The 22,679-nt window shown below is 37.8% G+C and overlaps 1 protein-coding gene across 3 annotated transcripts in view; it reads right to left on the minus strand.

The window, feature by feature from the left end:
- Positions 1–22,679, minus strand: part of adamts3 (ADAM metallopeptidase with thrombospondin type 1 motif, 3) — a 183,446-nt gene that overhangs the window by 148,375 nt on the left and 12,392 nt on the right. For all 3 annotated transcript variants that reach the window (XM_055200115.2, XM_055200113.2, XM_055200114.2), the window contains exon 4: positions 4,788–4,944. In XM_055200115.2, the coding sequence (XP_055056090.2) occupies positions 4,788–4,944 (157 nt within the window). The remainder of the gene's footprint in view (positions 1–4,787; positions 4,945–22,679) is intronic.

Below are 22,679 nucleotides of genomic sequence, written 5' to 3' on the forward strand. Positions count from 1 at the left end.
AAAATTCCACACACCAGACTTATACGACGCTGGCGCATCCTCCAACTCCGGACAGACTTCCTTTTCTCTCCCACTTGCCATTTCTACACGTAACATAACCTGCAGCACTTACTCCAAACCAGTCACCTCTTCTTTTGCGCGAAAGGAAACACACTATCTGAGGTCACATACAGGGCATGAGGCTACATTGCGCATGCCATGAACCGTTGAACCGTGCGACGCCCACGCGCTCCGAACCGAGACAAGTGAACGGTTTGGATTTTTTTCATGAACCGTGCCACCCCTAGTATCTATGTATGTATATTTTCAAAAACTTCCCAGGGCCTTGAATTATTTCCCCCAGATTCACAAACTTTCAAGGATTTCAAGGACCCGTGGAACCCTGAAAACAAATATTTAGAAAGCCCTAGTCCATTTACTGATGTAATTCTTAACAAAATAGATCTCAGTACCCTTGAAACTTGCGATCGTAACCTGATCGAAGGCTTGGTCTTTTCTTAGAGCTTCAACAGACAAGTTTACTTGAAGAAGTACAGTCTCTCTATGGTCAAGAGGGTGAGCAGAGGCCCTGACCTGCACACCAAGGAAGGAGTTCAAATATCACAGAGCTAGAAACAGCACTGGAAGTCGAAACAGCACAGCGACTGCCTCTTTCCCTTTGAGACCTCTTTTACTGCTGTAAAGCTCTGCCACGACTTGTTACCTGGCTACAGTTTGAATTTGCTCAGCAAAATGTTTTTGAAAGGCAGTTGAATGAGGGCTAGCAGTTAAAACCTTTCTTTCCCACCTGAATCGAATGCAATTACTGCTCGGATCCCTTGTGTATCTGATGTCCGTGGGACCAAATACTATAGAGGGGGCTTTAGGATACTATGCTATAAATATAGCCCACTGTCGCTCACCAATTAAGACGGTCGCGTTTCATATTGTACTTTGAGGTTTGTCCTCATCCCAGCTGGGCGTTAATAGATCTCAAGCCATTTATGGGATGCACTGTGACTTAACACAATTGGTTTTACAACTAGTATACGCAAAAAGACACAATAGGTTTGATAATGGCAATAACGTCAAGGTCCACTGACCACGGAAAGAGGACCCATCCTCATCTTATCACCAGCACGCTGGGATTATCTTAGCAACAGGAGAGAGAGTGTAATCATCTCTGCTTGCTGCCTGTTTCCCACCTGAGACAATAGAAAGACATCACATTGTCATGGCAACAGTTACAACCATACAAGCACTTGTCTCTTTAGGAGCAGCTGAATTGTGAGGAAATCTCGAAAGGTCGGGGACGAACAAAGGCCTCGAGTTCCCAAGAGCTTCCCACTGTTTGAATGTAATTATAAAATTACTTAAACAAAAAAACGTTGGGCGTGAACTGAAAGTGCTGACGCTTATTCAGATTTACAAACCTGATGCTGGTTGGTTAAAAGGTTTGTGTGAATTGTTTAAAAGGGACCTACGTAATGTTACTTCTTGGATGGTAATTTCAAGACACAAGGTTGTGCTCTTGTGTATATGTGTAACATAGCTAAGTACTGCTTTTGGTTAATTTAAATGACTACCTAATGTAAAACATTGCCTAATAATAAGAATTGTAGATGTACGTTTTTAAATTTGTAAATAATTCATTGTATACTACGGGGCTGTTTAATCCTTTATTGGTTGAGATATGTTCCACAGGTATGCATTATTTTCCGATAAACGCACACCTGACCTGTTAAATGTCTTAAAATAACCACCAGAGCAATGACTTAGCCATGTCTGTGGTAACCATGGTAAGCAGAATAATTGACTCCAGTCCTTTAAAATATTTAAAAATGTTTGAAAATAATGAACACGTGCAGCGTAACAGCTTCGCGTCGTGTCGCATTATCATTTTGGGACTGCATTATTTTCCAATAATTCAATGGCCCGTCTTTAATTCTTCTATATATTGTCAAAAAAAATGATGTTGTTGCATTATTTTAATTGTTGGCAACATATCAAGATGTATAGAGACGTCATAGGTTTTACATTTTATGTTAGATTCATATAATTTTTTGTATCGAATTCTTTTTAAAACAAAATACTTGACATAGATATTGGCCACGTGCACTCAAAAGTGCATACACGGAGAGACGCGTTTCAAAAAGCAAGCAAACTATTTTTCTGTTCTTGACAGGACACATACAAACAAAATGATCTCGAAATACCACAATATTCTTTATCTAATAAAAACATTGTTTAAGTTGTTTGCCAATAAACGACATGGCAGAAATTGTCCTTGTCTTGGGAAAAAATCTGATTCAAAGCCCTGTTTTTTAATCCCGTCCGGATCGGCCATGTCTGTGTTTTTCTCTGACGACCTCTGTAAAAATTCCAGAGCAATTTACCTACTGTTTTTCGCCGAACTCAGAGATCCTCTGAGAAACTTAATCCCGTCCGGATGCAAATGTCTTTGTTTGCCTGCAATATCTTTTGAAAACGCGGTTCTTTTCGTGTTTTGGCCAATGTGGTCTTACTAACGCGCGTGTATTGTACTTCCTGAGTCACATTCATTCAGATACGGATGTTTTTTTTTCATTAATTAAATCAAGAGTCGAATATCAAACACTGTTAAGACTGGCCACTGTAAGGGGATGTTTACACTTGGTATTAAGATGTGTTTTCAACGATCGGATCACAAGTGGACGACGTTAATGCCAGGTGTAAACGGTGTTCAAAACGTTTTGAGCTCGTCCACTTTCGACCACTTTCAACCACATCCAGAGGTAGTCGAAACCACTTTCGATCGGATCGCTTTGGAGTTGCGGAATGCACATGTGGTTGAATGTGTTCGAACAGCCAAACGTGACCGCCTTCTCTCCGCCCATTTATCTAATCTGAGGTATTAAACACATGTTTTACGTCTTTTTTTTACTTCTGGCGTGAAAATACAGTGAACAGCGCTATTTTTAACCTTTCATTGATAAACCTAAAGCGTGTGATCTCCGTAGTTTCATTTTGAAAGCGTGTGAAAGTTTTTCATCAATTGCGCTGAAAATTCAGAGAAAGCTCCTACATACACACATACAAAACACTGCGCAGCACGTTTACTTGCTAAACAAGCAGTGGACTCCGACATAATATTAGTTTGCGTCCATATAAACTCATAATTACTCTCGCTCGTGTTTGAATGACAGCAGAGAGACTCGCCCACCGTCTCACAGACCACCCCCTCACTGTATTCAGCACAGAAGCGGTCGAAAGTGGACAAAAGACACGGATTTAAATACCAGGTGTAAACGTAATCTGTCTCTCTCGTCCATTTGTGATCCGATCGATGAAAACACATCTTAATACCAAGTGTAAACAGCCGCTAAGATCAGTATAAGGTAAACATAACCTTATTTTGTTCAACTCCGGAATGGTAATGTTAATTAATAAAGATAATGAAATTGTTATTATTTCTTTATTTCTTTGGGTTTATTATAAGCAGCCAGTTATATAAAACACGTAGGCTACTTTAGTAGGATTTGTATAAGTTCTTTGGATTTGTTAAAATATAAATTAATAAATTACATGTTTTGTAATAATTTTACATTTAAAGCAAAATATCAAAAAATACAAACACGCGTATCCAGAGCACGTGATCTTCTACAACACCCAAACGCATGAAACAGACACTCCCATCTCTGAAATAGCCTGAGCATTTTTCATCCCGTCCGAATCGGTACATAAAATCACAGATGTCGTGGGGGACATGTTGAAACTCAAACATCGTTTGGAAAACGAATTCCGTCCGAATAGTGCTTAAGTCGCTTTAGATAAAAGCATCTGCTAAATGCCTAAGTGTAAATATGTAAAAATGTTGAAAAAGCACCACTGAAAACACTCCTTAAAATTGTTTCTAAAGGTTTAATTAAATACAAAGTGGTTCATCTGCTCCACATCAAAATACTTTCAGGCTTCTTACTCATTTAAAACATTTACCACAGTTGGCCACATTTCTAGCATTTAACTCCAGAAACAACAGTGTTTCTCTGATGAAATCTTACTAAATATTGGATAGTTTTTGAACTACTAATTCAATGAACTTCTGATAATATCAAAACAAAATATGGAAAAATAATAAAGATTGCATTAAGCATGTGGACTGCCTAATGACACTCTGATTAATCATTAATGAAACTGATTAATCAACAGCTCCAATGGTTTCTTTACTAAATTAAAACAGATGTGAATTTCAAACAAGGAGTGAAGAAATACTGAATGATTTACAACGTGATGAAACGTGGCTCCAACAAGACCACAACAGATCCATACACAGGAAGCACAAGACTAGTATCCACTCTTTCATTTGAGACATACACAAGCCCTGCGTCCCAATCAGCATACTATCCATCCTAAGTAGTATTTAAAATTAGAATTCATAGTATTTTAAAATGAGTATTCATAAACTTCCCAGATATTACCCACAACTCACAGAGTTGTGTAGTTGTGCTACACAGAATTAAACAAATTAATTAAATGATGCGTCACTGAATCAATAAATGAAACTACAGAGTAAATACATGACATATAATTAATGATGAAATGCTTAAAGATGAGTTGTATTCTGAATTTCTTAAAGATCGTCCAGGCAACAGTTGTCACTTTCGTTTTGCATTAGTACTGTATGTCACAGTGTGTGCATATTGTGTTATTCTGCACTTAAAAGTAGATACTTTTCCAACACAAAAACAGTACATACTACAGTATTAGGGCGTAGTGTAAGAAGGTGAATTGGGATGCAGCTTAGGCCTTTATAATTCAGTGGTACTTACCAATCGGCTGGTAGTCCGAAGAGATGTCTGAATCAGCTTGCAATACTGCAGATCTTCGGTACACCACATGTACTCTTCCACTATCCTCATGTTCTTCTGTTCCTCTCTCCAGAGGCTCAATGAAGTACTCATCAGAATCTGTGCGAATCATACCGGCCTTCAGAGAAAAAAACACATAGGTTGTTGTCAACAATGAGATGGAAAATGAGGTTAGGTAAACCAATCATCTGAACTTTTCACTTTGAAAAACATCAAACAATTCATTATCATTAAAGGAGAAGTTTATTATTGAGAAATAAATGTAAGAGTTTGAGAACACTCCCTAACAATGCATGCAGATGGCAGAATGTAATAACCCACTTGTTTATAACAAACTGGACTGCAAAGCAGACTGTGTTGCCTAAAATTTCATAAAAGTTTCTTAAAAAAATTATTTTAGACCATGAAAAACACAGTGCAAGATTTACGCCCTATTACACTATCACCAGAACACTTCATGTGTAGAAACTTTGCAGCAATGTATTTCATATTATTTTCATGTATTGCTGTCTTCCTGAAACGCATGGATTTGAAAAGCTCTGTGTCCCTGATTGGCCAGCTAATATGTACGCGTTGTGATTGACCTGAATACCTCTGACGTCAGCCGGAAACGTGACGCTCCTTACCATGTTTGAAAGATTCGGTTGCTAACAGGAGTTAACTTACAGGCTGTAGGTCCGAAGCGGGAGGAATTATGATAATGTTGTTATTGTCCACATCACCAATCCCAGGAAGTAAACTGTTGCATACAATCCGTGTTTTTGTTGTAGTCCAAGAAAAGAGATTTACGTTGGAGACGATATCTTGCGTCATAGTTTACTTTGGGGTATGTACCTTGCATAAACATGTACTAATAAACACTTACACACCAAAGGAAATTTCAAAACGTGAATCAGACAATAGCCGAAAATAACAAATGTTTTGGTTTCCTAAAGACAAGGGAAGACATCAATCATGGATCACCACTATGTGAAGGGAGGTTTGAAAGCCGATCTGTAGTTAACATTGTATAAATAAATTTTACACAGTAAAAGGTAATCTACTTGTTGTTTAAGGGAATCTACTTGTTGTTTATTTTGCTTGTTATTAGAAATAAACTACTTCAAAGGACTCACTTACTGATTCTTACTGATTTGTGGGGGTTTACCAGAGTTTTGTTTGCTTCACGTAAGCCATTTGTTTTTGTTGATACTGCTGAAACGTCTATAAAACTATTAATTAAACCAAGGTCCCTGCAAAAACACGTCATATGGTCTTGTTGGTAAGGCAGATATTCTGTTTTTCATCCAAGTTACAGCATATGTACAACGTAAATGCATTAAATCTAAACATTCTTTTAGGCCAGGTTTAATTAAATTTACATTTTACAGCCTTACAAAAATATAATAAATTATGCAATGTGTGTCTACATGAAATATTTTCTGTAGCACTCATAATGAAGAAATACACGAAAGATGGTGAAATGTTTGATGTTTTCCTCCACACTTTGGTGTCTGAAAAACCAAAATACATTTTCATTTACTGTATTATTAAACATACTTTAAATCACAAAGATACTAAATTAATGCCAAATTCTGATATAAACAAAATATTCCCTCAGAAACTAATAAAATATTTAGATTTCCTTTATTCAGCCAAAGAAACAATAAATAAAAAAGATATGCAAAAGGTCCTTCATTTACATTACATACATTTTTTTTGTAAGAATGTACAGATATAGATAAAAAAAAAGGAGAAGAGATGGCTTTTTAGCCGATTCTTAAAGACAGCTACAGAATTAGCAGATTGTGTCGCGACCGGCAGATCATTCCACAGTTGTAGAACAGCTACAGAGAAGGTACGCAATAATGTTTTTTTTTCCCTTTTTGAGATGGCACCACAAGCCATCGCTCAGTGATAGAACGGGAGGATCGAGAGGGTACGTAAGGCTGTATAAGCAAGTAAAGGGGTGCTGACCCAGTGGGGGTTTTAAAGGCCAGGAGCAGAGCTTTAAATATGATGCGAGCTGCTATAGGAAGAGAGGAGTGACGTGCGCCGTCTTTGGCTCATTGAAGACTACTCTTGCCGCTGCATTCTGAATCATCTGTAAGGGTTTGGTTGTGCAGGCTGGAAGTCCAGCCAGTAGCGCATTGCGATAGTCCAGCCTGGACAGGTCAAGAGCTTGGACTATGACCTCATTTAGGAAAGGTAATATTTCTAATATTGTAGAGGATGAATCTACAAGAGCGGGCGGTGCTGGGAACATGCTCTGTGGCGCTAAGCTGATCATCAATGACCACTCCCACGTTTCTGGCTGTCCTGGAAGGCGTGATGGTCGAGGAACCTAGCTTCAGGTACCATAATGTAGGTACAGCATTGTAGGGTTTTCAAAAGTACTGGGTCGTCAATACCAAGTCGGTACAAAAAAAAATCAAAAAGTCATCTGTACTTGTTTTTTTAATTACCAGAACCCCCACAGAACCGGGTCCACCCGGAACTGACGCGCAGTTTGACAGGTTGTCATTCGGAAACCTTTATAGACTTAACAAGATGACGCAAGTCGTGACGAGCACTAATGCAGGGTCACTGAACTCCACAAAATCATTTAAAGATGTGCAGAGTCGCATTACTCACCTACAGAAATACTTCAGATTTAAAGCAAATCACAGAGAGAACGAGCGAAGTGTCGTGATGAAAGGGAAAACACATTAAAGGCGTCAGCTGGATTCATTACAGTTCAAGCTGATGAGCTTCAGTTAGTTGCATTTGCATTATGAGTGTGATAGCATATTTTAATTTTAATATTGGACTGAAATAAACCCTTGTATGTAAACTTAATGGTTAGTACAGTAACAGCGGGGCTAATGCTCATTCTGTCAGGTGTTCTTTTAACCCATTTAATGCTTTAAAAACTTTTACATGGGTTTAAAAATTATGATATGAAAAATAATGAATGTTTGGCTAGAAATGTTTGTTGTTATATTCTTAATATGCATGCAGGTAATGCATGCTAATGTTGAATATCTACTGTATGTTGAACCAGTTGTCTTACTGAAGTTTTTTGTATTTGTCTTTTAAACCATTAGAGTATATTGTTCATCAGCATGAAGAACCCCAGCAAACACACACAGATAACAGCTGCTGAAACCTTTTAGCAACATACATTTTATACTTAATGTATAATTGTAAAGTAAATACAGAATGGCAATGGTTTTATTATTAGGGGTTTATTATTTTTTATTGAATTGAATGAACAACAGACAAGCCCCCTATTGTATTTGTTTGTTTTCTTATTATTCTTCCGCTTCATTCATTCTAGCGCCACCAACAGTTCAAAGTTGCACTTACGTTTTTGCTTATAACTTATAACCCTATGACGTCATTTTCCGTCATGAAAATTTTTCCGCCATTTTTAATTATTTGTAAAACCTACTTTTTCGAACTCGTCCTAGAGTTTTTGTCCGATTGCCGGGATAATTGGTATGTATCATCTAGAGACACTCATGGCAAAAAGTTATCAAAAGAATTTCGATACAGCAATCTGTTGTCGTATACCGCCTTAACGAATTTTACGTAGAACGCAAAAAAACAGATTTTAGGCTGTATCTTCGTCAAACTTAGGCCTATTGACATGGCACTTGGTACTTGTGATGCCAGTCAGGAACTGAAGGTGCATGCACAGTTTTGTTGCAGCGCCACCTAGTGGCTAGACCAATGTTTAAACACAGATAACTTTGGCTGTGGTCAATGAAATTTCACGGGACTTATTTCCTTGGTATTCTGAGTAGTCGCAGAGTCCAACGATACCAAACACGCCAGAATTCGCCTTACGGTTAGCCATGCGCAGCAAAATAGCACTTAAAAAACACACGCGAATATCTCCGCGAGCGTTATTCCGATCGACTCGAAAACACCTTCTGAACAAAAAACTCTATTGCCGTTATATTTATATTTTCATCAGAAATGGCCGAAAATTGCAAAAAAAACGAAAAACTACCTTTAAATTTTGTATTTTTTACACAAAAATGGTTATAATTCACAACGAAAAGAGATTTTTTCACCAGATTTGATACGCTGATGTACGACCACAGTGTATAATGTATAGTCATGAAACTAGCTAGATGTAACACAGTTATGACCTAAGGTTGCATGCACAATTTTGTCATTGCGCCATCTAGTGGTTTTGATATAGAAATATGGTATTTTTGCCTAAAACTGCTGCTACAGTACAACTCAAACCTTGAGTCATTATGGATTAAGCCTTTAATGGCTTGGAGTATAATCATTGGTGGATGTCAAATCCACTCCCTAGCAACCAATGAGAATACCTTATCAACCATTTTGCAAGAGCTATATTTCTGCATCAGAACATTGTAGAGACATGGGGGTGGGCTCTTTTGACTCATTAACACCACTGTAACATTTTGTGAGCTCAGTATTACTACGGCAAGCACCACTCACATTTCCTTCAGTGTTTTCATTGTCAATGCTATTCGAGAAGAGAGAGAGTGATTTCACTGAATGAGAACACAGCTTTTTGATGATAACTGTTATATTATTTTGTCTGAAATCAAGAGATGTTTCTAGGTTCTTTAAACTGCTCATCTGAACTCAACTTAACTTTCTTCTGTGCCCTTTTTGGCTTGACCCGGGTAATTGCTGCTTGCAGCTATATTTCTTTATATTGCTGTTTAACTAAATAAAATAGTGTGTTTACTAATCATGTTTTTGTGTTTTGCTTTGGTAAGGACAAATACCTATCGCTGTCGCCATGTCTTTCTCATATGTTATGTGGTTTTCAGGATTTCTTGATTTTAAATGATAAATGAAACTTCTAGTGCTGTATGTTTTCGCGTCTTTCTATGAAACTTTAAAATGCTTTTACCAACATGTTTGCTGCATTTGCGTGTCTCTCATTGTGCGCTGGTTACAATCGATTGCGTCATCAAAGATCTTATTGTTTGGTAAAATTAATTCTGCCTTTTCACTTGTTTGGCCGAACACCAAAGATTAGTTTTCTGCTATTTTCTGTCAAATAGTTTCGGTTGCCAAACATTTGGTGCATCCCTCACTCTTAAAATGAATGTGTTAAAATAACACATCCTGTGTCTAGTTAAGGACAACACATCTAATGTTTTATGCAGTACCACCCGCCCCAAAACCGGCCTCATGTACACAGAAAAGCCTCTCAGAGCCCTTGCTTTGGAATGTGCTGGTAAACTCTCTCTCTCTCTCTCTCTCTCTCTCTCTCTCTGCCCACTCTGACCATGTCATTTTCAGCCACACCTTTCCAGCGCCATCCCTTACATTAAAACCAATAATGGTCAGCTCGCCTTACCCCACACCTGCGGCCTCCATCCACTTCCAATGACCTCTGTCTCACACCTCTGCCCTCAATGATCAGTGTTTTGCTTATTGAATGTTTAATAATGTGACCTATATTGCAATGTATACTTATGTATGTATTTTGTTGGCTCTTTTGACAAATGGCTTGTCATGTTCCTCATAAATGGCTAAACTGCTTAGAATAAAAACCATCTGTGAAATGCAACAAACACAAATGTAAATATGACACATTCTGTGAATATGGTACACTTTTAGGGGTGTCACGTTTCTCCAAATCCTCGATTCGATTACATTTTCGATTCTATGGTCCCGATTCGATTCTAATCTTTCTTTTTTTTGAAAGACAAAAATGATATGCCATTAATTATTATTACTATTATAGTTTAACATTAACATGCACATTGCACAACTCGCATGGGGGTTTGTGGGCGTCACTTAACACGAGAGCTTGTAGAGAGAGGACTCCTTCTTGCACGCACATGGACTTAAAGGAATAGTCTACTCATTTTCAATATTAAAATATGTTATTACCTGAACTAAGAATTGTTGATACATCCCTCTATCATCTGTGTGCGTGCACGTAAGCGCTGGAGCGCGCTGCGACGCTTCGATAGCATTTAGCTTAGCCCCATTCATTCAATGGTACCATTTAGAGATAAAGTTAGAAGTGACCAAACACATATTCTATTTAAGACGAGTAGTTATACGAGCAAGTTTGGAGGTACAAAATAAAACATAGCGCTTTTCTAAGCGGATTTAAAAGAGAAGCTACATTTTATGGCGTAATAGCACTTTTGGGAGTACTTCGACTCGGCGCAGTAACACCCTCCCTCTCCCATTATGAGAGGAGAAGGGGAGTGGACTTTTCAGGCGAAAATTTGTACCACTGTAGTTGAGATCAAGAAAAATATTTATAATTCATTTATAATTAACTGTTATAAAACTATATGACAGACAATTAACACTTAATTGCACATTCAATTTGTATCACTGGTAAAAAGTGGTCAGTTATGTTGTCTTGGTAATGTCAAGTTGTCATGACAAGTAATAATGTATTGGTTAAAGTCAAGTTGTCATAGCAAAGACATCTCAAACAATGTCATATTTACATTAAAAATGACATAATGAATGAATGACACTTAATGACAGTTGCCATAAACGCCCATAAAATCTCCTTCATGTTCATGGCACATGTCATGATTATGAAGGTGTTATGTCAGTCTTATAAACACCCCTTATGTAAAGTGTAGCCGGATGTTTTTTCTTTTTTTTTAACTATTCATCTACTTTTATTCTGAAAAGTTTTAAATGGCAGTCATCAGTGGAATCTCAATTTATTCAGTCTTTACTCTGATTATGGGGCAGTTTCATGGACAAGGCTTATCCTAGTCCCAGACTAAAATGCATGTTTGAGCTGCCATAATTTAAAAACATCTTGCACTGACATATCTTAACATATCCCAATGCCATTGTTTGGTCTGAAAATGCACATCAGTTATGTTTTTTGTAAGGTATGCTTGTTAAATGTCCTAAAATAAATAAAGCCTAATCCTGGAATAATCTAAACCCTGTCTGGAAAACTGCCCCTACAGGTACATCTGGGGAATGACCTGTTGTCCAAACTAAGAATCCTCAAATTTACTCATTTGGCAGACACTTTCTTCAAAAGCGTCTTAAACTGCATTCAATCTATACACTTCTTTGTAACAGTTAAACCCCTGGGATCGAATTCATGACCTTCAAATGAAAGTTCATATCGACAGGGCATTTTAGAGGTGGTGAGGTCCTAAGGGAGTGAAGACTAAAGCCGATATGGCTTTTTCTACTGTGCAGGTAAGATGTCAGTAACAGGAGGGATTTTGCAACATTTATATCTTAGTCAGTACTATTTCTGTACTTCTAACATGTCGACACTACCAGAAAAAGGTACAAAAGCTGTCAATGGGTGGCACCCTATTTAAAAAGTACATATTAGTACCTCAAAAGTACATATTGATACCAAATGAGTACATCATTTAGGTAGAGATTTAATATCAAATCTCTAAAAAGGATCTTTTTAAAGTATATCATCCCCGTGATAGCTTTTATATTTGTTCTAAGAGTGTACAATGACAGATTGCTTTTGATGCTGTGCGATCACAGACATTTCATACTCAAAAATCAAGATTCATCTCAGTAAAAGAGCAGTGCTAAAGAAAACACGTGTGATCTGCAACTTTCCGGGCCCTATTTTAGAGATCTAAGTGCACGGTCTAAAGCGCATGGTGCAGTAATAGGTTGTACCTATTCTCTTGAGTTATGAGTTATGGGTATGTTTTGGGCTAGAGATGTTCCAATACCATTTTTCTCTTCCCTATACCATTTCCGATACCTGGGCTCAGGGTATTGGCCGATACAGAGTACCGATTCGATACCTGGGTGTGCATCTGTATAATATGCTGTACATACTACTAGACCTTTATGAATGGATATAATTGTTTTATGGTGTGCTTCAGACTTATTCCTGTATAAAACATGAACAAATACATGCAGTGAACTAGAGTATTTTTATTATCTGAAAGACATTTGACAGTTATATTTATTTTTCCTAGAAAACGAGCCACAAATCTAACAATGTAAACTGAAAGGGTGTTTTAGTTATAGAATTATTGCAAAATCTGCAGAATTCTGTGGGATGATTTTAAATGTTTTTAGAAGAAATTGGAGAATTTAAGCTATTAAATATTACAAAATTGCATCTAAAATAATTACTTTTTAAAGGCTTACAATTAAAATGAATACACCAAACCAATGAGTCCTCTGAATTAAACTGGACCAACATGAACCAGATAATGTGCAGGTCAAGATAGAATTTGAAGCCTATATAAAATGACATATATTATTGTTTATATATATTACAGCAGAATAAAAAAGCTTGTGTTAAAGGTGATAAAGATATTTGCAGTAAAATGTCCAAAAACCACTAGGCCAGTGTTATATATTTTGTCCAGCTGATTACTATCAATATCTGTAATGTTTTCAACTACTTTTAAATCGTGAGAAAATTTCCATTCAAAACATTGACACGGGGCAGTGCAGTCTCCTGTCAATGACGTTAATATCCATGTGACCCTTTGTCACCGCCTTTACTGGCGTAAAAACCACATGACAACAGTGGTCGAGTTTGAAAAAATAAAATGGCGGCCAGCAACTGGAGCACAAATTTAGTGTCAATAAAGATATATTTTAACTTTTTACACCTTTTCATTGCATTTCTAGCAAGAAATGACTATTGCAGGTTTCAAATATGTGATTAGTTATCACAAAGACGCTTTCTGTTTATATTTCAAACACGCTGCATTTGAAGTGCGTCCAAAAGCCTTTCTCTGAGCTGCCTTCATGCCTCTGAAGTCATTGCCTCATGAGGCAGCGAGGCAACAAGTCACTGCCTTGAGTTTTCGGACGCAGCCAGTGTCGTGGACAAATGCGGAACTATGTGTTAGCGCCTGTCGGGCTCTACGCTTACGTATGGACTTATGGATTACTCTTTACCGTCTGCTGCTGGTTGTGTCAGCAAAAACAGCTCCCGTAAGCGTACGGGCCAACCAAACGACCCAAGAAGAGTTTGGAACAAAACGAGAGAAAGAATGATGATCAATTTGGTGTTGCATTATCTGGATGGAGAGAGCTTTGCGACAACATTTAACTAGACAGAGATTCTGATCCTGCTTGTGTTTTACGTGATGGGTGAGTTGTTTTGATTCGTAACCCTTCAGAAAACGTATGCTATTATATTGATCACAACATTAGTGTGTAAATTGTAATCGGCGTGTCTTCCTGCGGACGATATGCACATCAAGAGGTATTGTACAGCAATATAAATGGTCATTTTAAGTAGAGGTCGACCGATTTATCGGCCGGCCGATTAATTGGCCGATTTTTGGCATATTTTAAAAAATCGGCTTTGGCCGATTTTGCTGCAAAATTAGGCCGATTAATAGGCAGGCGCATCTGCGGGCACCTAAGCGCTGTTGTAGAACTCGTGACGCTGCCTCTTGCTGCAACAGCAGATCGCTCCCGTCTCGTGTGTGTGCAGCCATGCCTTGTTCACAAACAGCTTTACTAAACGATGGCGGATCGCGCGAATTAAGCAGCCAGTACAACAGCGCGACGGGCTTATGTCTCGCGGTGCACTGTCCGTGCAAAGATTAGGCTCATTTCATGTGATTAATGAGTGATGATGAGTTTTGTTTGCGTGACAGAGAGAGAAGAGCCGCGCGTGCACGCTTTCTGTCTCCCTGCTTTTATTACTCAAAACAAAACTGACCCGATGGCGAAAGGTCGGAAGACCAAATCATATCCACAAATGAAATGTTTTTCGTGTTGTTACAGTAAGACTTTGTTTACAGTTTTGCGCTGCTCAGCATGGATTACAACACAGCGCGTCCGATTCGCGAACTGACTCCTTTGAACGGATTCGTTCGAATGAACGGTTGAAACAACAGATCTGTCCCAACACAGTAAACTCACAAGACGTCACTGTCAGCACAATCAGTCACTTATAGCGCCTCAGACATGAGAATGTAAATGTGTTTAGAAAGATTTGCCCTAAATAACAGTCTCAACTAAAAAACATAGACATTTATTACTATGTTAACTTTAGGATGAATAAATATTTTATCAGGTCTACCAAATAAGGATTTTATCCTACAAAGCAATAAAAGCCATGGTAAAAAACTGATCAAAGATGATGACAGCAGAGTGTCAGGTAATATCTGTGTCTGATAAATGCATGGTGCAGAGGAGGTTGTAAAACTCTTCAGAAAGATATATTTTTTAATACTTTGACTTAAATAGTGACATTTTTGCATTTAAAATATCTGCTAATAATGATGAGAACATTTTGATTATTATGTACATATAGAAAATCGGCCAAACATATCGGCCATCGGCTGCCCTGATTTCTAAAAAATCGGCATCGGCATCGGCCAGAGAAAAAGCATATCGGTCGACCTCTAATTTTAAGACACATCACAATAAGATTTGTACTGTCAATACATTATGTAAAAATTCATTGTAGATTGTAAGTTGAAAACTTAATTTTGTGCTGTGTTAACCATCGAATTCGGACTAATACTGTAACATCTATGACTAACAATTTCGTTTTGAACATCACATATAAACTTACATAATGAAATAAACAATGTCATCAAATGCAACATTTATAAGACTTGATTACCTTATCCGTCAACGTGATTTTTTCGTTCTCGTCTGATTGATGGCCATCAGTGGTTGAGTTAAAGACTACAAATCCCATAATTCCACGCTGCTTCAGAGCGTCATTAAACAACGTCATTGTTATTGATTTGATCTGGCGCCATCTAGCAGCGCAAATAATACAAATTGCATCTTTAATACGTTCTCATTATGAATTAACCATGAATGAAGATAATTTAATTATTTTTACAACGCAATGTAAACTTTATATTAAACATAACAAGAGCATTCGTCTACTAAACGGATTTGAAATGATGATGTGCTGACTGTTGAATCACATAGATGACAGAGACAGATTTGCTTAACTGTGGTAAGTTTGATTTCATCTTAAATATCAAACGGTTCATGTTCTTTATCATTAAAAACAATCACAGCAAACAGCACGCGCAGGGTTTATGTACTTTTCAATGCCGCTGACAAACGCGCGAGGCTATTTATGTGTTCTTGTTGTCAATGACGGTACTGGTCACAAACACGCTCAAGAGTGGTGTATGTGTGCTTGCCAATCGCGGGCATTAAATACTCGCCGATTCTGATGCCAGAATTTTTTTGCCAGAACTCTATTTTGGGCATGACATGCATCAGAGTCTCATCTCCCATTCCCTTAAAGCCTGGTGCACACTGTGAGATTTTAGCCAGGATTTAGCTGTCTGATTTGAAAGATATACGTCACAATTATTAGACAAATTAACCGTCAGCCAAATTTCACAATCGTGACAGCTAGGGCTCGGTATTGGCAAGGGCCTCGCGGTACGATACGTATCACAGTACATGTGGCATGATAAAATACAATACATTGCATGCTACGATACATTGCAATACTTTTTTTAATCAAAATTGTAAAAAAAATAGAGCTGAACACCTGCAGCTCTTTGAAAGCTGCAGGTGTTTTTAAATTTTCTGCCATTTTCTCACTCCCGTTAACTTCTGAGACATTGGCCGAATGGCCGCAGTGTTTCCTCTAGGATTTTTCCAGCTGTGGCGGCAGGGGGCGCCCATGATGATTATAAATGTACATTATTTTTTACATGTAGAATATAGGCTACAGTAAACTAGCATGTATTTTTTTATAATTTCCATGCTGTCATTTACTTTTCTCTTATATATATGGCATATTGCTTTTCTATGTTTGATCTAAACTATATTTTTCTTTAAAAAAAATGTTACATAGCTACGTACGTAGTACGGATATTTCATTGTAGTTTTAATGGAATGTGCATTGCAAGTTCGTGCTCGTGTTTAGCGTTACAGTTCCCTGTTTGATAATCCAATTTAATCCAATAGTCAATTTAATAATTATTTAAGTGTAACATATTTAGTGTAGGCTTATTTATTTTATTATTATGTCTCAAAACAGAGACGTAGCCTAATCATCATCTGTTGATTTAAATCTATTTGTGCATGAAACTAAACCCATGGAGGAAATTATGATATTTTAGGAAATTTATGAACAACGCGAATCCAGAAAGGAATTTATTTCTAATACAGCGAGTCTGGCAGGCGGACATTTCGGTAGCTTTTATTTTGCGAGCTGCCGCCATGGGTTTTGTCTAGAAGGGATACAGCAAATGCCGAAAAGTTTAGGATTAGATTTGGAGGTAGGATTATTAGGATGAAAACAGCGGCTCTGGCTAAATGAGATACAAATACATCCTACAATCGTGTGAAATGTCGTGTTTAGAGTTGGGTTTTGTTGAAGGATTAGGATAAAACATCCAGCGAGATTTCGTTTGCTGTATCCCTTCTATCCACAACCGCAGGCGTGGTGGGGATGTTTTTGTGCAGCCCTAGTGACAGCCCTAGGTACAGTACAATAATATTTTTTGAGTTCTGATAAATATAATATACTGTATTCCCACACATCCCAAATTTTCATAACGGCATTATCAAAATTGCATTGCAAAGAACTGCAAACTTAAGTTAACCAACAAAAGTACAAAAAGGGAATAATTTCAGGGTTTTGAGAAGACAAACCCAGGTGCCGACATCATTCACCAAACAAAAGCTATATTTTGCAAACACAAAACACCCACGAGGGGGCAAAACAAGAAACTCTAATAAATCAAAAACTAGACAGGGCAAGAAGCAAAACAAGGCACCACAGAAGGCATCACAAAGCTGAACACTACAAAACCAACCAGCACAAACCCAAAAATAAAGAGTGCCACAGGTGATGGGCATGAAACAATGAGATAATTAATCAGAAGACAAGGGAGGCGGGGTCTGGAAACGAAACAGGCAAGCACATAAAAACAAACTGTCACAATCCTGACACAAAAAAACGTCTACAAGAAAGACAGAATTGTTACAAATACAGATAATAAAAAACTATCAGAGACTGTTGTTACTTCATTTAGTTAAATCTTCTCCATATAAAGAATGATGGAAGATTCAAATTCAGAAGGAGATCCTCAAAAGATAGTTCCACACCCCAATAAAGTGGCCATTTTAAACAAAGAATAAAAAAATTCATTTCAAATAATATTTAGCTTGACTTCCTGATGCTCTGAAGGTACTGATGTACTGATGATGGTAATTATGTTAGGTTCATTTTTATAAATCAGACATTAATTTTCTCTTTCAAATTGCCTAAGGCAAGTAAAGGACTGTGCACAATGCTCAAGGATAGAACCACAAATGTACTGTGCGAGGCATTTGCAGATCTGCTTCACATAACCTCTCTCCAGTCCACATCCCCCTCCCATTCTTCCCTACAGACACAGGAGTCAGTGTACATTTTATTTGAGCCTATCAGGAACTGTTCAACTTTTGTTGAAGAGAAAATTAGAAAATTTGGCACAGTATGACACTGAGAAACTATTCAAACTTTTTTAATTGTACTAATTTGAAATTATTTAAGCAAATTAGTGTTCTTTCAAAGCTTGAAATGATTGCTTAATGAATGAGAGCAGGATAACTGATATATAACCTTGTAACACGTTGCTGCCTTTACATGATATTTGTGAAATTATCTGGAAAGCCAATAAAGCAGTATATACTGCTGTAAGTGAGACTGTGAAAGATAACTATTATTTTCAGATGCTATCATTATGTCCCTTTGCCCTGATTACTACCACTAAAAAGCAGGATCTTTGAAATAATAATACAGTTTGATTTCACTCTCGCTTAAACAAATTTTTCGAAAGTAGATAATGAGCAAGAAAATTACAGTTTATAGTTTGAACTGAATTACACTTCAAAACAATCTAAAATAGCGAGCATACTACATCATTAATGATGCATAACCATGAAACTTTTAAAAGGTATACACTCACCTAAAGGATTATTAGAACACCTCTTCAATTTTTCATTAATGCAATTATCTAATCAACCAATCACATGGCAGTTTCTTCAATGCATTTAGGGGTGTGGTCCTGGTCAAGACAATCTCCTGAACTCCAAACTGAATGTCAGAACGGGAAAGAAATGTTATTTAAGCAATTTTGAGCGTGGCATGGTTGTTGGTGCCAAACTTTCACGCACAACCATTTCTAAGGTTTACAAAGAATGGTGTGAAAATGGAAAAACATCCAGTATGCGGCAGTCCTGTAGGCGAAAATGCCTTGTTGATGCTAGAGGTCAGAAGAGAATGGGCCGACTGATTCAAGCTGATAGAAGAGCAACTTTGACTGAAATAACCACTCGTTACAACCGAGGTATGCAGCAAAGCATTTGTAAAGCCACAACACGCACAACCTTGAGGCGGATGAGCTACAACAGCAGAAGACAGCACCGGGTACCATTCATCTCCACTACAAATAGGAAAAAGAGGCTACAATTTGCACGAGCTCACCAAAATTGGACAGTTGATTTCTGTTGACATACAGATGGTAGAGTCAGAATTTGCCGTTTAACAAAATGAGGACATGGATCCATCATGCCTGGTTACCTCTGTGCAGGCTGGGGGTGGTTGTGTAATGGTGTGGGGGATTTTTCTTGGCACACTTTAAGCCCCTTAGTGCCAATTGGGCATTGTTTAAATGCCACGGCCTGCCTGAGCATTGTTTCTGACCATGTCCATCCCTTTATGACCACCATGTACCCATCCTCTGATGGCTACTTCCAGCAGGATAATGCACCATCTCACAAAGCTTGAATCATTTCAAATTGGTTTCTTGAACATGACAATGAGTTCACTGTACTAAAATGGCCCCCAAAGTCACCAGATCTCAACCCTATAGAGCATCTTTGGGATGTGGTGGAACGGGAGCTTCGTGCTCTGGATGTGAATCCCATCTCCATCAACTGCAAGATGCTACCTATCAATATGGGCCAACATTTTTAAAGAATGCTTTCAGCACCTTGTTGAATCAATGCCATGTAGAATTAAGGCAGTTGTGAGGGCGAAAGGAGGTCAAACACAGTATTAGTATAGTGTTGTGTTCCTAATAATCCTTTAGGTGAGTGTATGTGTGATTTCCTTTTTTCTATACCTTATACATGCATTCTATACTTTAAGGGGTGTTTTGTCTCAAGATGCACACCTGTAGTGTTTTTGTAAGATATGTTTGTAAAAACAATTCTTAAATGACTTACTGTGTGAATATAAATAAGTCCTGAATTAGCCTAAACCCTGTCCGGGAAACCGCCCTTAAGAAATTGAGCTCTTTGTATCCAGGGAAACCAGAGAATATTAAAAAGGCAGAAAATGGTACCTTAATTTTTTTCCAAACAGGAAGGTAAAGAAACCTAACAGCCCTCTTTTAAAGGCTATGGCGAGATAAGCAAAATGACACAAAGGCACAGATATCACAGAGCGTAAATGGATAAATGTCATTCACAATAACCCACTTTAAAGTGCAGTGAAACACATGAAGGACATATGTGCCGCTGGCCAACTCAGTCAAAAAGGTCAATATTTCGATATCATCACACATGAAGCTGAATAAATAAGCTTTTTAATTTTGTATGGCTTTTTAGGATAGGACAATATTATACATTTTTGATATATTTACTGTAGGAAATTAACAAAATATCTTCATAAACATGATCTTCAATTAATATCCCAATGATTTTTGGCATTAAAAATTGATAATTTTGACCCATACAATGTATTATATTTCTACAAATATACCCGTGCTACTTATGACTTATATGTGGTCCAGGTTCACATAAACCCCATTCACACAGACCTTTAGTCCCAGAAAATACACGTAAAATTGCCAGACAAGCTTCTGTGTGAACACAAACACGTCCTCGTAAATCTTCTGGGATCGTTGCCGGAAAGAGGACCTAGTAAAAGTAAAACCCTCTGTGTGAACAAGAAGCTGAAACAATGCCGTAATGGGCGTATCGTAGTGAGGACGCGCGCGTCATCACAACAAAAGTTATGGTTCAGCTCTTTAAAACGAGAGATTTACATGCAGTCAACATTCACAATGAGAAATGTTGCAAACTAGATTGAAGCAGTTATCAGGAAATGATAAATGAGACGCATAAACAATGACGGGCGTCCCGTAGTGAGGACGGGCATGTCATGGCAACATGACATTGTTCAACTCTTTAAAATGAGGGATTTACAACATTCATGACAAGAAATTTCAGCTAACTGGACTGAAGCAGATATAAGGTATGTTAGCTCGTCACTTACTGCGCTAAAGCGGGGTTCATTCAGCAGCATAAAAGAATATCGCGTCAAGCGCTCATTTGAGCTTATAATAAAAAAATTGCCGTGCGTCATCCCAACAAGATATATCGTTCAGCTTCTCAAAATGGGGGTTTTAAATGCATATAAAAATCACGATATGAAATGTCTAAAACTGAAATAAAGCACAGATCAGGAAGCTCGTCAAATATCCAATCTGAAGCTGAGATCATTCACCAGCATAGAACGGCGCGTCACACGCTCCTTTATAGTCCTATCATAAACAAAAATGCACGCAAGAGAGAAATTTCTAAAGAGAGAAATAATAAATAATATGCAAACTTTAGACGCTGCGTAGCAGGACTTTCAACAGGTCACGTGTCTTTCCGGGACCTTGCAGATGCCGGCAAATCATTGGCAGTGTGAATGAACAAAAAAATCAAAGGATCCCTGAAAAATCCAGGATGCATTTCTGTGTATTTTGCGGATTGTCTGTGTGAAAAGGGCTATATTACTCCGTAACTGCCCATTTAGCCACACTGACCAATGAGCAGCTTCTATTGTCGAGTGAACAATTGCAGAGAGCTTCTGCCATGTCAATACCTAAATAGCAGTGCGTGAAAAAGGATCAAGAGTTCTGTGTTCCATCAGTTTAATAACTCCACCATCAGCGCTCGCCAAGCAGACACCAGCTATGGGCCAAGACAAACATATGGGATTCAACTGAAGGGGTCCAGTTTTCTAAGACTGCACTGCAGTCTAAACTTCTTAAGGAGCCGGTATGAACGTGCTTTATTTAAAAAAAGGTACTGCCACTTTCAAAAAAGCATGGATTCAGCCAAGACACTGCTACCTTTCACCCGCCATGTTGTTTAAAGGTGTGTTTGGTTTAGAAATGTGTGTAAACCTTCGTCATCATTACCTGCCATTTTCATCCCCCTTTAAAAGGAACGTTAAGAAAACGTTACAGCAGTTCATTTCTTTCGCTGGCATAAAAAACGAGAAAAATGTGAAAGTCATCCAACCCAGAGAGGGAAAGAGGAATCTCTGTGTTTCAAGGAAAGAAAATCAAAATAAACTGAGTGAAGCAAAAATATGTCACGTGTACTAGGGAAAATTAACACAATAATCATCTTCACGTCGTTCTTTTAAAATGATCATATTTCCATAAAGCATACTTTTGTCATAGGTAAAATATGCCTTACCAAAACATCACTGACTTACTTACAATGCACATACAAATAGAGTAAATGCAGGAGATCCACTTGAATAATAATGAAATTCAATTTTGCAAGCTTGTCAATTGTTTTTGATGACATGAAAGCACTGTTTACTACAAAATAATCTATCTATTGTGAAAGTCTCCCCACTGGTTACACACAAAAATAAACATACAGCATGGCTAATGTAGTATTTTTTATGGACAAGTGACTCAAGTGAACTGGTTCTTATAATTACACTGTCAGAATAAAATATCAGAAAAATGGCCCCTAGCTGTCAATGGCACTGTACTCTTTCTTTGCACCTAAAGAGTACCAGTTTAAACAATAAACTGGTCTCAATTACGCAACCAGTACAAATTTAAAATAAACCACCATATCGGTAGGAGTGGCTAAGCAATGTTAAAGTCAAGCGCGTCTCGTCTATAGATGGTAAAAAAAAATTGGTTTCCAAAAGATGGGGTAGAT

This window comes from Misgurnus anguillicaudatus, chromosome 22 (genome assembly GCF_027580225.2).
Source record: "Misgurnus anguillicaudatus chromosome 22, ASM2758022v2, whole genome shotgun sequence".
Classification (NCBI taxonomy): Eukaryota; Metazoa; Chordata; class Actinopteri; order Cypriniformes; family Cobitidae; genus Misgurnus; species Misgurnus anguillicaudatus.